At 51.4% G+C, this 19,802-nt stretch overlaps 1 protein-coding gene across 4 annotated transcripts in view; it reads left to right on the top strand.

Annotated features, from left to right (window-relative positions):
• LOC126034290 (syntaxin-binding protein 4-like) overlaps positions 1 to 19,802 on the top strand; it is a 48,828-nt gene that overhangs the window by 4,567 nt on the left and 24,459 nt on the right. For 3 of the 4 annotated variants that reach the window (XM_049791817.1, XM_049791819.1, XM_049791820.1), the window contains exons 2-5: positions 7,478 to 7,551; positions 13,113 to 13,208; positions 14,012 to 14,081; positions 15,117 to 15,191. In XM_049791817.1, coding sequence (XP_049647774.1) covers positions 7,478 to 7,551; positions 13,113 to 13,208; positions 14,012 to 14,081; positions 15,117 to 15,191 — 315 coding nt within the window. Of the gene's footprint in view, positions 1 to 5,697; positions 5,808 to 7,477; positions 7,552 to 13,112; positions 13,209 to 14,011; positions 14,082 to 15,116; positions 15,192 to 19,802 lie in introns of those variants that run through there. The other variant, XM_049791818.1, reaches the window with a different exon arrangement.

Genomic DNA, 19,802 nt, shown 5'->3' with positions numbered 1-19,802 from the left:
TCTGTTCAGACTTGTCTGTGAACGGCCCTCATCTTATGAGCTCATCTGAAGCAACTCCACAGGCAATATTTATGAAAACAACGTGGGCTGCACCGTGACTGTAGACAGCGGGCAGTTGCTTCCCAGCTCCATAGCAGCCAATTTATTTTGTTGGATTTATTATCAACGCTTTGTAGCTGATCCTGTAAGAAGCACGGTTGCGTTTTTCTGTTTTCTAATCAGATGTAAATGCCTTTTCAGCCTACGCTAATTTCGTTTTGTCATGAAACAAATGTTGAGCCATTATTAAGCAAGTGCCCAATGCTGCCCGGGCAGCCCTTCGCTCCCACTGCAGCTCCCCGTGTTGGTGGGAAACAGGCAGTGCCCTGCTGAGGGCTGCACCCTCCCACCTCAAAACTTCTTACTGCCACTTTCCAGAGCCAAAAGCCCTCAGATAGACCTCACTGTTGTTGCAGGATGTCTTTCCACCTCTAATTCCCACCCACGCAAACCTGCTCAGACCCTGTTCCTCTGCTAAGCTGTGGAGAGAGGCTCCCTGCGGGCTTGGTGATGCGGCTGTCAGCACAGCCCCCCCGTCCCCAGCTCTGGCGTCCTTGTGCCGCTGTTTTGCCGAGTCCGGGATCCTGCCTGGAGCCACCACTTATTTAGGGTGATTTGGTCCTGGCTGAGTCACTTGATTTGGTCAGGGATGCTCGCTGTGGGATCTGGCCGGGCTGGGCATCCCCGTGGGGTCCGGCCATACCCAGGCTCGGCTGCTCCCTGCACCAAGGGCGGCCAAGTCTGGCTGCCGCGACTGCGTGGCTGGTGTGGGGGAAACCCCTCCCGGTTCACTGGCAGGGCTGAGAGCACCATGTCCTTGTACCTGGTCCTTTCCCTTCACTTTCTCATTTTGCCCTGTGTTTCTGCCAGAGGTGTACCTCTTCGCTTCTCTTCTCATGCTCACCGACACGCCTGTCCCTGTAGTTGGGTCTTCTCTCTTTCTGTAGTTACTTTTTACAGGGCCTTCTCTCTTTCTGTAGTTACTTTTCACCATAAATCTCACAATTCCCTATCCTGCAGCCAGCACTGACCACAGCGAGTGCCTGCCTGCAAGGAGCCAGCCCTGGTTTGTGGGAACAACCACACACGGCTCCTGCAGCTGCAAGCGCGATTCGGTGGCTGCCGTTCACCTCCTTCGGTGCTCATGTCGGGTCTTTCCTGAGAAGCAGGGAAGGAAGGAGACAGAAGGCAGACCAAGGAAGAAATGTAGAAGAGCCTTTTGTCCACAAAGGCTGCTTTCCCAGAATGTCCTTTGACCAACGTAGAGGAGAGGTGGATAATAACGTAGCAGAGAATTGCATTTGCTCGTGATTTTCTGTTGTATAGAAAAGAAACTTTCATCATGTTTGTTGCATCCCTACCTAAGCCATTACTTTATATCTCTGATCCTAATGGTGCTTTCTAAAGCAAGAAGGCTGAAATCTCCTGCCCTGGGTACTGAAGGGGAGGGAGACTTGAGGCAGCTCTCCCCTCAGGCAGCACATGGCTTGGCTGGAGGCAGGGAGGATTGCATAACTGTATTTAGGAGAAAATCCAAATTTAAAATGTGCTGCCAGGAAAACTCAGGGGGGAGAGAAGCAGGAGAGAGCATCCTTCCCGTGGAGTCTGCAGGCCTTCCCAAAGGGACTGAAGACTAACACTTGAAAGTCCAGGAGCCTGGAAGTCCAGAGGTGCTGCGTGTCCTGGGGCCAACAGCCCCGCTCTAGCGCAGCGATACACGCGGGCCCTCTTCAGTGGCGAAGCGGTGGAGTTCTCTTCTTGGCCGTCCCACCAGCAGATAGACATCTCCTTTGACATGCTGGAGATGTTTCTTTAGTTCTTGTTTCAGACGAGGTGGCTTTTCTACTTGCCGACGGAGCTCCACGGGCTGTGGCTTGGGTTGCAAAAGCCTTCCAGATCTTTTCGCCATCAGTCAGTGCTGAAGGCTTAGTTGCATGAAAAGATTGGTTCCTGGGTTTTAGCCACAATGTTGGGCCTGGAATAACTGAGAACACCGACGGCTCTACTTCTTGGCCTGTATGGCCTTAACATGACCTAGAGATGACCCTACCTGAGTGGATAAGCTGCAAAGAACTGTTTGGCTGGGGAGAGCACTCACTGAACTCCTCAAATTCATATGAAAGTGTGTTTCACAAGACACGAGCCTTGAGTAATGTCTTCCCACGCAATTTTGCATTTTCTGCTGGACATCTCTCTGCCCCCGTGTTGACCACGTGGTGCCAACACTCCCAACGACATGAAAACCAGCACCTCCACCTATTGTGGACCCAGCGCTGTTGGCTTGTAGGCTGGGTAGGAGGGGCAAGGGGAGATTTGAATGATGAGGAAAAAAATAACTTTACTGTTGGTTGTGCTTGTTTCAGCCATCCTCTTCCCCTCGTTTCTTTCTGAAACCCAGACAAATACATTGCCACCATCTTTTCTATCTGCTTCCTCTTCGTGGTGGTCAAAGTTTGGTGGTTTGGAGAAGGTGCAATGCCCTGGAGGAGGCAGGATGGTGTGTAGGGCACAGCCAGCCCCAGTAAGAGCCTGCTTTGCCTCCTTGCTCCTCGGCAGGTAGCAGCAGCTCAGCCGGCTGCTGCGGGATGGGGGAAGAGCACCGACACAGTCGCCGGTACGTAACCCGCTCCCTTTCTGTGCCTCCTCCCAGAGCTCCCAGTTTTTCTCTCCCCGAGTTCCCCCTTCGTGATCTCTTAGAAAAAAGTATTGGAAATGCATCTGCCATGCTATATTTTGCTGTCGGCATTTTTTTACCTTATGATCCTGCTCTAAGACTTATTTTGATTCCACTCGTAGCTTCACCCATCCTTGCTTATACATGCTAGTGTTAAGTAAAGCTGACTGATATACTTTCACTCAACTTTTTGTATTAAAAATATTTTTTTCAAGCAAAAATAACTTTTTACATAGAAAACAAATAAATTTTTTCAATGAGTTTTCAACGAAAATGTGGACATGCAAGTTAAGCACATGTTTATAAGCTGTCCAGCCCCGTGGTGTTAATTCGTGCTCCTTCCATTCACCCATTTATTTAAAAATGTCAAGTCTTGCTGGCAGTTCCCTGGGGTAAGAAGCCTGGGCTTTCCAGCTGGATTTACTGTAAGTAAGTTGCTCAGCTAGGTCCCCGCTCAGTAAAGAGCTTGAGCATATGGTGTATCTCCTTTGCCAGTGGGATGTTTGCCTTCAACACCGGTTGCGCAGAGCAGGACTGGAAGCCTCGGGCAGGTTATATGTCGCTATAAATCCTTCCTGAATGTGAGCCTGAGTTTTAAAACACTGAAAAACTTCTGCAATTATTTTCCTGAAACTTTCTCTAAATAAGACAGGTGTTAATCAGCAGGAGCAGCATCAGCATCTGACGCTTTTGCCAGGGTCAGCCTGTGTTTTGGAAGATGGAGTCAAGGCTCTGAGAGTTTGGAGTTCAGCTTGGCCCCGCTCCTCTTCCCTGAGGGCCTCTTCAATTCGATTTTCATTTACTTCACCACCTCGCAGACAAACGTGTGGTTTATTGCAACATCCCACCCAGCCGGTATGAAGCATCAGCACACGAGAAGGGCAAGCATCGCTCTGGGCGCCACTGGCAGCGGTTGGACAGACCATGGTTGGTGGGACCGTGGTTGGGCTGCTGAAGGATTTGGTTTTGAAGGTGCTGAGACCCAAACAAACATGTTGGCTTAACGTTAAATGTGGAAATTGTTCCCTGAGATGCAGAAACCCGTATGGATGAATTACTGGATTGCCAGGCAGGGAAATTCTCCCATTTGCCTGCACTTTTTGGGTCGGGCTGGCCTGGCTGCAGCGAGCTCTCCTGCTGCCCCTCTGAAGCTGGTCAGAGAGGTCACCTTGTCCTGTTGACATTGCCTCCAGCGCTTGTGCTATCCCTTCCCTTCAGCAGCACTGATTTGTTTCAGCCAAGGCCCATGACTCAAAGGGGTACTTCTGTGAATTAATTTATTAGCAGAGTCTCAAAGGACCTCGGAAGGTTGTACGCTGAATTTTGGTGGAGGGACGGGAATCGCCAGGTGCTTGGATCCTCCTGCCTTAATGGGGGATGATGTTCAGCTCTCCGTACCCTGAATATTGTCTGCGGGATGACAGGAGAAAGAGCATCGCCCTGCCATTGAGTTGCTGCGAGGAGGACTTTTGTGAGGCTCTCGGCGCAGAGAAGGCTGCAGCCGTGCAGCAGACTGGGAAATGGCCCCATGTACAACTCCTCGTGCTTAGCCTGGTTTGGCCAAAGCCTTTATGCAGATGCCGACTAGGCGCTGGGCATGCCTTGCTTTGGTGGGGTGCGCATACTGTATCGCCTGATGCAGCTACGTTTGATGTCTAGTTGGCAGTATTTATCCAAATTTTGATCTTGAAGCTAAAAGAATTCAGTTTTTAGAAGCATTTTGGCTACCTAAAGGTCTAGTCTGCTTGGGGTTTTAATATTTCATCTGAATGCCCTCAAATGGAAGTCACTTTTAAAAAAAAACCCAACAATTAAAATGCAGGAAAACTTTTCAGATTTGTCATTGTTTTAAAGCATCTTGCACTTGTCCAGCAAAGCTTCACATGGCCATTGGGGAAGCTCTTGCTAATAGTTGTTCACACATGGGAAAAGTAATATTCAACAGCATCAGATTCAAGGAAATATTTGGCAAAGAGTTTGCTGTCCCAAGCGAGCACGTCTGTATCTGATCCCCAGCTGAGCTGGACTGATGTACACTGATGCTCAGCTAACGAGATGTGGTACCACTAATGGGGTTCGTCCAGGAGCGTGCAGAGAGACGCTGTGGAAACAGTACGAGGAAGACACCGTTGATGAAGTCAGGGCCAAGAGACTACCTGTGACCTTAGCTGGCTCCCAGAGCTGGCAGGGATGCAGGACCCATGTCATCTCACTGCCTGCAGCTCCAGGGGAGCATGTTCCCTGGGAATTTCTCTTCATTTTACACCGTGCCCACCAAGATCACAGCCCTGCTCCTGCCAAGCCCCAAGGTGGCTTGCTCCAGCTCTGTCCCTGCTCACTGGCCAACCTCGGATAATCTCATTTGATGCCTCCAGCCCCACATCCCACAAAATGGGGGTCACAGTGCTTCTGCAGCAAGGTGATGGGTATCAAGACAGGGGTGGAAGATGCTGTTTCAAGGCAAATCATGTTTCTGACCTTTCAACAGACAGTGGAACAGCTGAACTTGCTTTGTATTGAGGAAGAAATGCTGTCGGCTGGAAAAGATGTTAAAAGAAAAAAACCCACACAAAACCCCCTAAGCGCTACAGTCTGTTATTACTTCCAAAGCTTTGCTACGGATTTTAAGCCTTTAGGGATGGTGAGCACACATCGTGCACCGAACGCTGTCCTCCTTCGCTGGAGGGGCTGTTCCCAAAGACACACAATAGGATGCATCCAAATAATTACCCTGCTGTGTTAATGATGAGTGAGACAGCCCTGCTGGGGGGGCTGGCGGATCTCCCTCCCAGCTTGTTCAGGAAGGCACTTGCGATGGGCCACGTTGGCTTGCGTAAGCTTTAATCTAAAGTTGGAGATGTTTTTAGCTGATCTGTGTTAATGTTGGGTGGAATTAACATGCATACGGGGAGACCACGTGACCCCCTCCGACCTCCCCTTTTTTCCTTTTTTTTTTTTTTTTTTTTTTTTTCTCCATCGTTTTAACGGATTCCTGCCAAATCGGAGTGGCTGGCGCCCGGCAGGTCTGGGCTGCCGCCACCAGCAAGATGCCTGCCGTCTCTGTCCTTTACAAGGGAGCCATCATCATCAGCAGGTAATCCCCCTGCAGCGGGGGCAGGAATCGGGGAGGGGGGAACGGGGCAGCCCTGGGGGTCCCGGTGGCCACCTCACTCTAGAGAGCCAAGGGTGGTCTGCCGTGGCTTCTCCAGGACCAGGGTTCGGTGGCAGGGATGGCTCGCATGCAGCAGAAATAGCCGAGGCCGTTGTAACTAGTGTCCGTTGTTGGGTTTCTTGCATCTCTAGCGTTGGCAAAGCTCACTTCTGCTCCGCTGTGCGTGCGTTGGATCGGGGATAAAAGTTGATCATATCAAGTAGGCATCTGCTTTACCGAAACCTCTGTCCTTATGTTGTGTTTCAGCCCGGTTTGAGCTATTTCTGTTTGCTCGTGGTGGAGTTGCCTCAGCGATTTACTCAAAATACTCTCAAAATCCTGGATGGTAAATTGAAGCAGTCTGGGCCCAGGGCTGCTCTGGCGTCCTGGGACACCTTCAAGCTCTGCTTTCTGACAGCCAGATGTGGCCAGTTGTTTGGCCAGTCTCTTGAATACATGAAACATTGCAAGAATATCAAGGGGGGGGTATTTAAAAATACGGGGAGAAAAAAGCTTCCAGTCTGAATCTTAGAGGTGGGTGTTACCGACTTTGCAGAATAGCTTGATATTTTGCGAGGTATTTCGGATGCCTGAAAAGAGGACTCCCTGAGGTTTATTCCTCTCCTGCATCCCGCTGAACTCAGAGGAGCCTGTCATGCCCGCGGTGTTGTCCTTCCTCAGCTGCGTCCAGATTTGGGATCCGATATTGATTCAGAAACTCCTTTTCTCTTGCAACTTAAATCCTGGGAATTGGCGTGTTTTGGGAGCCCTTCACCCCTGTTTTCCCACCTGGCATGCCTGGCTCCGGGCTTCTCAGATCAAGGTCCACCCATCCTCATGGCCACCCATCCTCACAGGGGTGACCACCACAGACCACCCACAGACGAGAAGCGCCGGTGGTCCTGGGTTTGGAGTCCGGGGTCCCAAGCTAGGGCAGAGTGGAGCTGGGCGCTTTTGGTGTCATTTATTTGGGACACCCACCTTGCCAGAGGGTGTTTAGGGGGTGACTTTGGGGTGGTTGGGAGAATTACTTGGCACGGGGCAAACGATGCTCTTGCACCTCCTTTGGCTTGCGATAAGAAGCTCCCAGCCTTGACCTCGCAAGGCAGGGACTTGAAGCGGTTCGGCAGATCTAGCATCCCCTTTTTCCAGCCCCCCTGTCAGACTGCCTGCATTACAAAACCTCGGGAGCGGATCGCGCCCAGCTGTCTTCATTACAGGCTGTCTGTATTTGTGAAACTGGTTTATTCCCGGAACATTGGTCTGAGCTCTGATCTCATTTCCCGGGAGCTAGACAGCTGTCCAACCCCGTTAATCTGGGGTAATGAATCACAGACAGGTCCATCAGATTTGCTGGGTGGGGAGGATGATGTCCAGCCCTGCACATATTCTCTCATTTATCTGTATAAACTTCAGGGGGGTGGAAGGGGGTTGATTTTTGCCAGTGGAGGCTTAATACGCGGGGCCGTGTCCCTCAACCTGTTTGTCTACATCATTTCGTGGGCAACGTCTGGGGTAGTGGGAAGGATGTGCTTGTGTGCGTGTTGGCTGGGCACCTGTGCATCTATTTATTTTAGCCCGTGAAAGAAAGATGCTTCTCTTCTTTCTCCCAGGACACTCATGGGACCATACGGGATGGATCGAACCGTGCATTGCTTTGATTTCTACGACTGTGCAAACGGGCTGGGTGAGTACTGAACCTCTGCAGGGGACATCAGGGTGGGCTGGGGCAGCTCGAACATCTTCCCAATCCCTAGCACCTGTGTCGTGGTGTGCCGCCCTATGTGAAGACTGATATCTCACAGAAATTCTGGGGTTTGTGCCTGCCTGTGTTGAGCACCTGATAGCACCTTTTGCGGCTGGGAAGTTAAAATAAAGTCAAAACCCCAACTAATTCCCGGTTGATGGTGAGCAGCCACAGTGCTGAGAGCTGTGCAGGAGCCCTGGGGCCAGAGCCCCTCCCCTGAGCAGGACAGGGGGGAAAAAAAGGCTTTTTAAAATTTTCTGAATTAATTAAATTAAAATTTAAAATAAAGAAATAAAAAAGTAAAAAGCTACAATACTAAAAAATAACTAAAATTCCAAGCACTTCCCAGCTGCCTGCCCCTGCCAGCTGCCCCTGCCCTGCTGCAGGCAGGGTCCCCCAGGAAGCCACCCCGACGGGCGATGCAGGGTGTTGCAGCTCTCCTGGGAACTGGGCTGTATGAGCTGGTTTTTGGAAACTTTGGCCCACGGGTAAGGGTATGAGCACTGAGCGAGTCAGGCGTCCTTCCACAGTGCTCTGAACATCAAAGCGTGGAAGAGAAGGGAAAGGAGATGGTCATAGCCACCAGAACATGAGAAAGAGCCGCAGGTTCATGAAACTTAGCTCAAAAGGATCCAGCATAGCATCTCATCTGACCTCTGTGTATCCAGCAGCATAAATACTGGTTCCCTTCCATGGACTTTATAAAAAACTGTGATCCTGCACCAGGATTTCTTGGGGCCCACCACGTAGTCTCCTCCATAATTTTTAATTGCGAGTGCAGCCCATCATCCTGCAGAGCAGCTCTGGGCCCCTTGGTGAGGTCCCTGGGTGACCATTTGGGGACCCCTCCTGAGAAGTCAAACTCACCAGAGAAACAGCGTTAGGTTTCCTGAGACCTGAGATTAATTAAACATTCATTATTGGCTGTTTCCAGCTCTTGGGTAACAGGGCTTTCTGCCGTGGAGGAACGGCTTTGCTGACTCTTCCCCCGATCTTCTGTTCAGAAAGTTCATGGGAGCTCAGAGAAATGTCTTTGCTTGGTGAATATGATATTTTAATCTCCCGAGGTAGATTTGGTTGAGTTGATGGGATTTTAGCTGTTGGGTTAGATTAGCTCATTAAAGGAGGAGACCCAGAAAAGCCTGACTGGGCTGTCGCTGACCTCTGAAGAAGTGCACAAGTGTTGCAGCCCACTGCGAGCCACTTTGCTGGGTCCCAATACTCCTCCTTTCCCCCAGTCTGTGGCCAGAGGGTCTTTGCTGGGTCTTGCAGACCCTCTGTAGGGTCTTGTGATGTGCTGCAGGAAGGTATAATGATGTGGATTTTCTAATGCTCTCATCAGCTTTCTTCATCCTCTCCCGGGAGGCTTGAAACACCCAAGACAACGGGTCGTCCTCCAGAAATCATCCCTCTCTGCCAAGGACCAAGCGGTGCTTTCAAGAGCCCCGTGTCTGCTATAGGTGTAGCTACTCAGGGTATATTTTTTTTTGGGAAAAAAGGTACCTCCATGAGTTTCTTATGTTCCGATGAGGCTGTTATTCCAGCAGAGTTTCTTTAGAGGAACATCAGCCCGCTCAGTGCCAGCGTGGCAGGTCAGCGTTTGGCCCCAGGTCTGTTGCTCTGTGGCTTGAGGTGGAAACCCACATGTGAACCTCAGCAGAAGTTCAAAGGGGTTACCTGGCAGCTCCTAAAACCTGAACTTTGAATTAAAGAATAGCCATCAAAGGGAAGTGCTCATTAAGAAGCATTTCTCAGAAACACCGAGATCCCATTATCTTGACCTTCATCTTCTTAGGACAGGGCAGCGAGTGATTCACCTCCAATCTGTCCCTTCCTCCAGACAGAAAAAGCTGGCCGGGGCTGCAAGATCAACAGGGGGATTAAGGGGAATGTAATTGAACATTGCTAGCTTAGGCGCAAAGCGGGTGGCCTCTCTCCATTCGGACCGCCAGCAGTGCGAACGGCGGCTGGTGGGGTCAGGATGCGCCGGAGATGATTACAGTTGGGCTAAACAACCAGATTAGCCAGGACACCCCTTGACCCATGGTACAGAGAGCTGGGAGCAGGTGATCTTATAGCCTGAGAAGTTGAGAACTGTGACACTGGCATTAGTGGGAGCAGGATTAGATGCACCAGAGAAGCTCGAGGGTCTTGAAGAAATTTTATAGGATCGCTAAGAATCAAAAGAAAACGCCCTCTCAGTCAGTCTAACCTATATGCCCACCTGGAATTTCCCCATAAACATTTATTCTGCAAAAGAGAAAATACTGGGGATGTGGGCATCAGGTCCAGGACCTTTGCCAGAAGGGAAAGATTAAATAGAGGGATCCAAAATAGGCTAGATTATCTGGCCCTAAGTATGACTTAATAAGCATTATACTGGGACTTTGATGCTGTGATAATTAAAGAGCCATTATTTACCTACACTGGGCCCCAAATATAAATTTGATTGAAGTAATTGTGTATAAAATATGAAGAGTCCCAGGAATGCTACCACCACAATCTTTGACAATTTGTGTGTGTTGCTCTGAGTCCTGGGCTGTCCCAAGGCTCGGTCTGAGCCCTGGCAGGGGTAACCCCTTCCTCCTCTTCCTCCTCCCCCCCACCCACTGGTGGGGACTCCCCCGTCCATCTCTTGGGGGGCAGGACTGTCATCTGCAGTACCTTCCTGGTGAGGTGACGGGTGAGAGGGCAGCACGGGCAGAGCCTGGCAGCACCCAGCTGGTTTGCCAACAAGGGAGTTAAAAGTCAGGGTTTTTTTTTTCCTCCCCCTTGTCAAAGTTTGAGTGTGTCTGGGAGCAATACTGTGAGTAATCACTGATTTTAATAACAAGATCGGATTTTCTCCTGACATTGTTGGGGATAAAGGAGGATTTGTAGATACTTCAGCTATATTAAGCCATTATTACAATTGATTTGCGGACGCAAAAGGGAAATGAGTCATTATTGATGTGATACCTCGGGAGAGGAGCCTGTCACAAGCAGGTCCCATTGGGTGATGCTACAGTTGAGCCTCTTCTGAGATGTAGATTTTTACATGATTTGTCTAATGCATTTTATCATTCCTAACTACTTCATGCTCTGGTGTGAAGAAAGATGTAGGACAACTTCTTGAGTCATCACCTTGGCTTAAGCTGGATTTCCAGTGCCCTCCCCATCCAGGGGAACTGATGGGGCTTTGCCTCTGCAGGACTCCCCCCCATGCCAGGGGTTTCCCAAACCCATCCCAAATGCAAGCCTGCTCCCAAGGGTCTCTCTGCCAGCTGGTGGCAAAGCCCACGAGCAGCCACCCCAGCCCGGTCGGGAGCTGAGAAGCTTTCCAGCTGAGCATCCTTGGTGATGAGCAGGATTTACCTTCTGTCAACGGGCTTTGGGGCTGCAGCATCTCTTCCCTGCTTTGGTTTACAGGTGCCTGACCTGCCTCCACGCCTTGGTGAGGCTTGTGCCACTCAGAGATACCTCTTTTGGGCAATGTTTCCAATTTTAGGGAATTTCTTTAAAAATGCAACGGACAACAGCATTGGTGCCTGTTCCTGAGGTGTTCTGCTGTGAGTTCCCAGTGCCATCGGTAAAACGGCTCCTCACAGACACCTTGGGTATTGTACGGTTAATGCATCAAGCCTAGGGAATAAACTCCAGCACTCAAACAGTGCTGGGGTTTTGTGCTTGGGAGAAGCGGCAATTGGTGCATCTAGGAATGAAATGAAAAACTGTAATAATCTGGGTTTAATCACAATTTTAACGTGAAGGTGACTTGAGAGACAAGGTCTTTCCCTACAGGTAGCTGAAAACTGCGAGGGTCCTTAGAGCAGAGCTTGAGTTATAAAAGGAAGGGAACTAGGGATGGAAATAGCGCTGTTATCCCAAGTAATCCCAATCCAGGGTCCACTCCTCTTCCCTCCTGCTTGTTTCAGAAAGAAGGTCTCATGTCTGGGGGAAGAAGCTGTGCTCTGCTCCTCCGGACAGAGGAATTTCTTGCACGGGGTCACTCCGTGCATCCCAGGACCTCTCCAAGGCTCGGAGCAGCTCATCACCCCAGGGCAGCGGCCAGACGATGAAGCTGGCTTGACGCTGGCAGTGCCCCTCTCTCTGGTGCCGCCTGTCCTCCGCGTTCCCTCCTGTCCAGAGCAGCAAAATGCCCGACCAGAGGCTCTGAGGAGAGATTTGTTAATTAAAGCTGGGCTTTCTAATCCTTCTGTCCACAGCCTGGATCTTCAAAGCAGGACTTAATGAGCCCTGGACAAATAAGTCTCTTGGGCCTTTTCCTGCCAGCCTGCTTACGCATGCCAGCAGGGACAGGTCCCATGGCTGGAGAGGTGGTCGTGCAGAGCGCGAGCCCTTTGCCAAGGTGCTGCAGGGCACCCGACCCACGCTGCCACGACGGGGGGGTTCAGAGCCTCAACAAAGGTCGTCTCTGCACCCTGGCTCCTGCCTCTGGGCTGCTCCTCCCGGTCCAAACACTGATAAAAAGTGGCTGCTCCTGATGTGCGACTCTACCGTTGGTGGTAGCTTCAAAGGGTGCGGTGGAGATGCTGCTGGAGCCCAGCAGGCAGGCAGGCTTGCGGTGGAGATGTTCTCACCACTGTATGGAACCTGGGGCTTGTCCAGATGTTGCACCTCGAAGGGGGTCTCCTGGGGGAAACGCTTGTCTCCAGTAGTGTTTCCTATGCCAAATCTTATCAGAGACATCGGCACAGGCTGAGGCGTCCACAGCAGAATCAGATCCTTTCCCATCAGTGATGAACTTGGACTTGCTGGAGCAGGACCAGAGGCCACAAAAATGATCAGAGGATTGGAACTCCTTTCCCATGAGGACAGGCTGAGAGAGTTGGGGTTGTTCAGCCTGGGGAGACCTTATCGTGGCCTTTCGGTACTCAAAGGGGGCTTACAAGAAAGATAGGGACAAACTTTTTAGCAGGGCCCATTGTGATAATTTAAAACCATTACCCCTTGTCCTAAAAGACAGTAGATTTAGACTAGATATAAGGTAGGAATTTTTTACGCTGAGGGCGATTAGACGCTGGCACAGGTTGCCCAGAGAGGTGGTCGATGCCCCATCCCTGGAAACATCCAAGGTCAGGCAGGACGGGGCTCTGAGCAACCTGATCGAGTTGAAGATGTCCCTGCTCATTGCAGGGGCGGGTTCAACTAGATGACCTTTAAAGGTCCCTTCCAACCCAAATCAGCCTATGAGTCTATGAATTTGGGGTTGGGTAAGGTGGTTGCTCCTTGCCTCTGCCTTTCTGAGGAGCCTTGTCTCCACAGCTGGTGCTATCAGATGCCTTTAACCTTTGGGTTGTGTCAGTGGTCGCATCCTCTTGCTTCTGCTGCTGCTCGTGTGGTGCAGGGGATACATGGGCTTTCCACAAATGGCTTTTAACAGGGGTGCCAGGGGGTGCCGGGCTGTCTGGGAGCTGTACCCGAGGCTGCATCCCTCCAAGACAGCCTGTGGAAATTGCGATTTTTCTGCCTTTGTGTCATGGGCACCTCTTTTCCTCCAGGTATTAAGGTCATCGGTGGCATCAAGGAACTCACCGGAGAAGAATATGGAGTTTATGTCAAGAGGATCCTTCCGGGGGGTGTTGCTTATGCAGACGGTGAGTTAAATATGGCGCAGAGTACCAAAAAGTCCGAGAAAAGCCAAAATCCAGTGTTCTTATTTTATACGTTGCCTTATTAGACATTTCAGGTGCTTCTTCCCAGCTTTTCCAGCAGTCGGGGGTATTTTTTTACTGTGGCAATCATTGTAACACCCAACGGCAGCCTTGTCTTGGCTTCTGCAGCATATATATGATTGCTTCGTGTCTTTAAAGCAAGATCCATCTCTGCCACACAAAGAACTTCACTTTGCTGCCTGTCCTTTCCCACGTGCCACTGACTGCCTGTAGCCCCAAAATGACCCGAGATCCTTTTGCAAATTCAGCTCTGCTCTAGGCCACTGATTTCATCCTGAGTATCTTCAAATAAGTAGGTATTAGGCAGGGGTCTACAGAGTTCACCTTTTATAACTTAAGCCAAAAAGATTTTTTTTTTCCCCAAATATTACAACATCAATTTTCCATCTAATAAAGAAAAATAAATCCAGAACAGGTGGAAGTGCCGCTCGTGGTTTTCTACCTGACCTCAAACTGAATTAAGTAAAAGCTTTATTGCTTTTTTTGGTATTTACTTTCGTAACTTCCTACAGCAGAGGAAGTGCTGCGATGTTGGCATCGGTTGTTCAGGGAGGTTGCAGAAACTTCATCTATGGACGTCTCGAAAAACAGGTTGGATGAGCATCTCAGGAACGACCTATGCATATTTCATCCTGTCTCTGGGCAAAGGGAGGAACTGCCCAACCTCTCCCAGTCCCTTCAAGCTGTATTTTCTGCAGTTTCTATCCATTAGTTTTCTCTTCTAGGGCGCCTGCAGCCAGGAGACCAGATCCTGGAGGTCAATGGAGATTCCTTAATTGGGGTTACAAGCGAGAGGTACCATATCCAAACGGAAATTTTGCATTCCTGTTGCTTTTGTATAATTCTGTGAAGCGGTTTAAGTTGCAGGTTGCACAGAGGACACCAGGGCATCGCTCTGTCTGTACTCTGACGCAGCCAGAGCTGTTCCTGAGAGCCAGCCTGGGAATTATCAAACAAACCTTTTCTATATAAAAATAGACCAGCGAACCCAAACTGTATTTGTGAGATATTCAGACATTTCCCCCAAATGCTGGCTTTTTAACAGCTCCTGGCACCCCCACTCCATCTGCTGCAGCTTCCCAGCAAGCCCTGCAGCTCCCAGCGCCGGAGATTAGCCAGTGCCTAAGCCCGCCAGCGCTGCTCTGCATGTGGGATTCCCTCTGGAGCTGCAATCCAGCCCCTCAGCTCCCTGCCAAGGAAATAATTAACTGATCCAGAGGAGTACCACACTTTTGGGGGACCCCTTTTCCTTTAAATGTGGTGTCAGCCCGCTGGCTGCCTTGCATTCCTGCATGGTGTGCTTAGGCTGGATGGATCCTTGGGAAGCAGCACAAGGAGCTTCTCCTGCTCCCAAGCCCCCAGGCTGGCTGGGTTTGGTGAAGGAGGTCCCCGAGGACGTCTCTGCAGCTGCAGGGAGGCTGCGTCTGGCTCCCAGCACGCTGGCCTGACTCCCACGAGGATGCGTGTATTTTGAACTGGAAAGCGGTCGTCCCCAAGATGGAAACTTCCCGAGGGAGGAGATGTGCTGGGAGGTATTTGCTCACCACCTCCTGCATCTTCTGGGTCTGCTTTGTTATCAGGGACTTCTAATTTATTGCAGAAGTGGGAAAATCAGGCTGCGACTTGGCTGCCCTCTGGCCCTGCTGCCGGGGCAGGAATCAGGGGTGTTCCACAGGCATCCAGCCGAAAAAGGTCACTTCGTTGCTGATGGGGTTTGCCCAGGCTATGGGTCTCTGCCCAGTTTGCTGTGAGCTTTGATACGTGGCTGGGCAAGCTCGCTGGAGCATCACTACGAGCTGGCGTTGACGCGTTGCTGTCCTTGTCTCGCAGGGCTGTGGACATCCTGAGGACAGCATCGGCCACCAGCCACATGCACCTTCTTATAGCCCGCGATGACGATGCCAGGTAAGGGGTGTCATCTCGTGCCGGGACGGGGGATCCCGTCAGCACCGTAGCTGGACTGCCTTTGAGCTAACCAGGCTTAAAGCCCATGGTGAAGACCGAGGTGGCCAAGGGTCTCTGATAACTGGACGCTGGTGGGAACGTGCTGGAGCTGTAATGGGAAGTAAAGCAAAGCTGGTGGCTCCCAGCTGCAGACCTGGCTGCAGCCTACCCTGCGCTGGGTCTGTGGGGCATTCTGGCACGGAGCAGATCCCTGCAGGTGTTTCCCCAGTGAGGACCGGGGCAGCTCCAGCCTTGGCTGTAGGGTGGCACGGGCTCCTTCAGCTCTGCCGTGCAGTGCTGAGCTGCCTACGGCTTATCACGTCCTGCACAGAGCTTTGGATGAAGACATAGAGGGACAGCAAGATCTTCCCTTTCCTTTCCAGTTGGACATGTTGAGTTAAGGTCTTCCTTCCCCAGAGGATTCCTCCTTCTCAGGGAGGATGAGTGGTTTCTCCCCGAAAGCTCTCCCCTCGCCACTCCCTGGAAAACCTTGCTTTCTCTAGAGAGGCTTGGAGGATTCAAAAGGAGAAGGACAGAGTTCGGTTTTGTCTTGGCTGGATTTAAGCTGTGTGGGGCAATGATGGTGTCATGAGAGAGGGCAGAGTTCTGGAAACCGAGGTATGGGATTAGTGGGGTCCTTTGCTCGCATCCCCTGGGAGATCCGGCGCAATGTGCCAGAGCATCCTCCGCCTGTCAAATAGAAACAGGTCTGGAAACTTGAGGTGCACCAGGAACCACCGAAATGAGAGTGGGTTTAGGCAGAGCGTGGTCATGGGCAAGAACACTGGTGGCGCCAAGGCTTTGCACTGAGTGTGGGTGGCTGAAGATCAACAGAGTCATTTGCTCAACGTACCCGCGTTCCGTTAGCGTCTGAGATGGTGGTTTAATTCCTTATCCATCAGCAGCTGGGGAGTGTTACTGCCTTTGCAGAATAGCGAGAGTGCTGTAATGACAGGGATGAGACTAATTTTGACACAGTAATACACTGGTGGAAGAATTATTTGCTATTAATGACAGACTGCTTTTTACCTCCGCTCTTCCGGTGAATATAACATCTCAAATTATTATATTAACTGCAAGTGCTTCAGCGGCTGCTGAGGAAGCAGTGGGTGAAGCGAGCAGGTCAGCAGAACTAGACTCGAGATTTTGACCCTCTTTTGCTCAGAGTAAGGGTGCGCTTCTGTGCCGCAGCGGTCCCCTGCGCTTGCCTTAGGGGAGGGGAAGTGGCCGTGGACATCTCGCACTGTCCCCTCTGGGTGGCTGTTGCCGGGGCTGGTTCCCAGCAGGAGGGATGGGTTCCCAGCAGGAGGGATGGGATCCCAGCAGGAGGGATGGGTTCCCAGCAGGAGGGATGGGATCCCAGCAGGAGGGATGGGTTCCCAGCAGGAGGGATGGGTTCCCAGCAGGAGGGATGGGATCCCAGCAGGAGGGATGGGTTCCTAGCAGGAGGGATGGGTTCCCAGCAGGAGGGATGGGTTCCTAGCAGGAGGGATGGGTTCCCAGCAGGAGGGATGGGTTCCCAGCAGGAGGGATGGGATCCCAGCAGGAGGGATGGGTTCCTAGCAGGAGGGATGGGTTCCCAGCAGGAGGGATGGGATCCCAGCAGGAGGGATGGGTTCCCAGCAGGAGGGATGGGTTCCTAGCAGGAGGGATGGGTTCCCAGCAGGAGGGATGGGTTCCTAGCAGGAGGGATGGGATCCCAGCAGGAGGGATGGGTTCCCAGCAGGAGGGATGGGATCCCAGCAGGAGGGATGGGTTCCTAGCAGGAGGGATGGGTTCCCAGCAGGAGGGATGGGATCCCAGCAGGAGGGATGGGTTCCCAGCAGGAGGGATGGGTTCCCAGCAGGAGGGATGGGATCCCAGCAGGAGGGATGGGTTCCCAGCAGGAGGGATGGGTTCCCAGCAGGAGGGATGGGATCCCAGCAGGAGGGATGGGTTCCTAGCAGGAGGGATGGGTTCCCAGCAGGAGGGATGGGATCCCAGCAGGAGGGATGGGTTCCCAGCAGGAGGGATGGGTTCCTAGCAGGAGGGATGGGTTCCCAGCAGGAGGGATGGGATCCCAGCAGGAGGGATGGGTTCCCAGCAGGAGGGATGGGATCCCAGCAGGAGGGATGGGTTCCTAGCAGGAGGGATGGGTTCCCAGCAGGAGGGATGGGATCCCAGCAGGAGGGATGGGTTCCCAGCAGGAGGGATGGGTTCCCAGCAGGAGGGATGGGATCCCAGCAGGAGGGATGGGTTCCCAGCAGGAGGGATGGGTTCCCAGCAGGAGGGATGGGATCCCAGCAGGAGGGATGGGTTCCCAGCAGGAGGGATGGGTTCCCAGCAGGAGGGATGGGATCCCAGCAGGAGGGATGGGTTCCCGCAGCTAAGCAGCTCACTGTGCCCATCAAGCAGGTTTTCTGCTTTCGCCCATGCTGATCTGTTCCAAGCTGTTTGGGTATCTCGATGTGGCTCCTAATATCTTAAATTGCAGCAGATGTTTCTTAAAACATACGCAGGCGCGGCTTTGTCAGCAGCTCCAGCTCCTTCGTGCATCTGTTGGCAGTCCCCAATCGCCCTGCGAGGGAGCTGCTGGAAAACCAACTGAGGGAGACTGGGAGGGCAATGAAACTTTAAGCAATTTATTTGGCCTCCGTTTGCTCTTGGTTATCTGTTAAATCTGCAAAAGGTTAGCCAGCGGGAGAGTGGGGAAGTAATCAGTTTATTTATTTTTTTTTAAAAGATTTGCAGAGATTTCACTTACATAATCATCTCCCAAACTGTTTAATACAGGAATACACATCTCCAGGATTAAGGGCTGTCGAAACGGAGAAAGGATTTTTCTGCTTTCAACTTTTTTTTTTTTTTCCTTAGTTTTGTCTTTATTTTATTGATGTCCTATTATCTTTCAAGTCTGTCCTCAAGCATGGGCGAGCAGACAGCCCTCCGTCTGGGTTGAAACGGGCTCTCTGACTTCCCAGGGACCTCCAGCTCTGGAGGTGATACCCACAGGGATGCTGTGCCGTGAACTCCCATGAGTCCAGGGCAGCTTTGCGCCTTCCCACTGCCCAGCAAAGTGGCTCACGAGACGTGAAAGCTGAAGGAAGACACGGGGAGGAGTGTAATTCAGTGTATTTGCAGATACTCGCATGCAGGTCGTCTTCCTAAACGCTGAGCACACAAGGCATGCTGGAGGAGGAAACGTAATGGTTCTGGGTTTGGAAGACAATCCAACCCGCCTGCCAATTTTCCCGATGACTCAGCTGAGTAGCATTTTGTTGTGGTTGCCTTCGGGTGAATTTGACTCATAAACGCTATTATTTGTCCCTGGAGTTAATTATAGGCCCAAATTACCTGTGCTCTTAATAGAACTCAGTCCTGGCGTGTATAAGATGCATGTTTTCAGCCTGTCGCATCAGACGTGCTGCAGAGAGTGGCAGTAATGCTAGGGCTTAAAGCAGAAAATTCAGATTTAGAGCTGGACACGCTGGGTTTGGATGATGGTTGGATCTGATTTTCGTTTGTGCTCATCTTTATCTAATGAGGATAATTTTATTGCATACGTATAATTATTGTTTATTCATCCTCAGCCTGAAAGTTACAATAGTTCCTTGCTTCTAAGTGTTGCACAGATATCATCCTGGTCTTTCAAGTTTACCACTGTGAGAAAGCCAGTTTATGCCGCACCTCCTAGTACTTGCATGATAAAATGCTAAATACATTGCATCTCCGCATGATATGCACAGTCATCTCGGTGAAAATGGGTTATTGTATAAATAGGGCTTGCACAACAAGCAGTAAGGGAAGTAGTCTGCTTTTCTGCAAGTGCACAACCAATAACCAGGAATGAGCAGAGAGACTGTTGCTGGAGTTCGTGCCCAGCCTGGTGCGAATGCAAGGTAATCTCTTTCTTCCCGCAAGTCCTGCGTGTGACAGCGACGTGTCAGCCCACGGATTTGTTGCTCTGAGCACTTGGTGCTAAACTGGAAGGCAGTGCTGGGGCTGATTCCAGCAAGCCTGGGGTGTCCCACGGCCATTGGCTGCTCTTTGGGGAAAAACACAAGTCCTTTAACACAGAAGCGGAGAGGCAGCTGTGCATGTCACCACTTCCTAGGCGTGAATGGAAAAGCAAAGCCCTGCAGCCGCGCGATGTGCTGCCCTGCGCAGCCACTGCGGGAGGGCTCACAGCTTAGGATGTGCTGGCTCTGGGCAGCTCCGTCCCCGGCAGGACTCTGCCAGGATGGACCTGGGCTCCGTGCCGGAGCTGCTCCTCCAGAGCATCATCCCGCCCGGAGAGCGGTGGAAATGCTGCAGCTGCTGTGAGCTGGGTGCGAGAAAATCTGCTTTTGTGATGCTTTTGCAGTGCTTCGGGTTCACGGTTCCCACTGACCTGCAGGCTTTGGGGTTTTTTTGAGACAAGCTATTAATTTATCTGCTGTCACAGGCTCCTCCTTCTCCCCCAGCTGTGGTGCAGAGCTGAGGTTTCCAGACGCTGTGCTCTCACATAACCTTTGATGTAGGATTCACCCTTTGTTCTCCCAAGAACAAAAGGGCAGGACAAAAAGGTATTATGAGATAAACCAACAATATTCT

The sequence above is a fragment of the Accipiter gentilis genome, chromosome 33, assembly GCF_929443795.1.
Source record: "Accipiter gentilis chromosome 33, bAccGen1.1, whole genome shotgun sequence".
In the NCBI taxonomy this organism is placed as follows: Eukaryota; Metazoa; Chordata; class Aves; order Accipitriformes; family Accipitridae; genus Astur; species Astur gentilis.
Note: the sequence above shows the minus strand (reverse complement) of the source record. Positions and strands in the feature narration are given on the sequence as shown.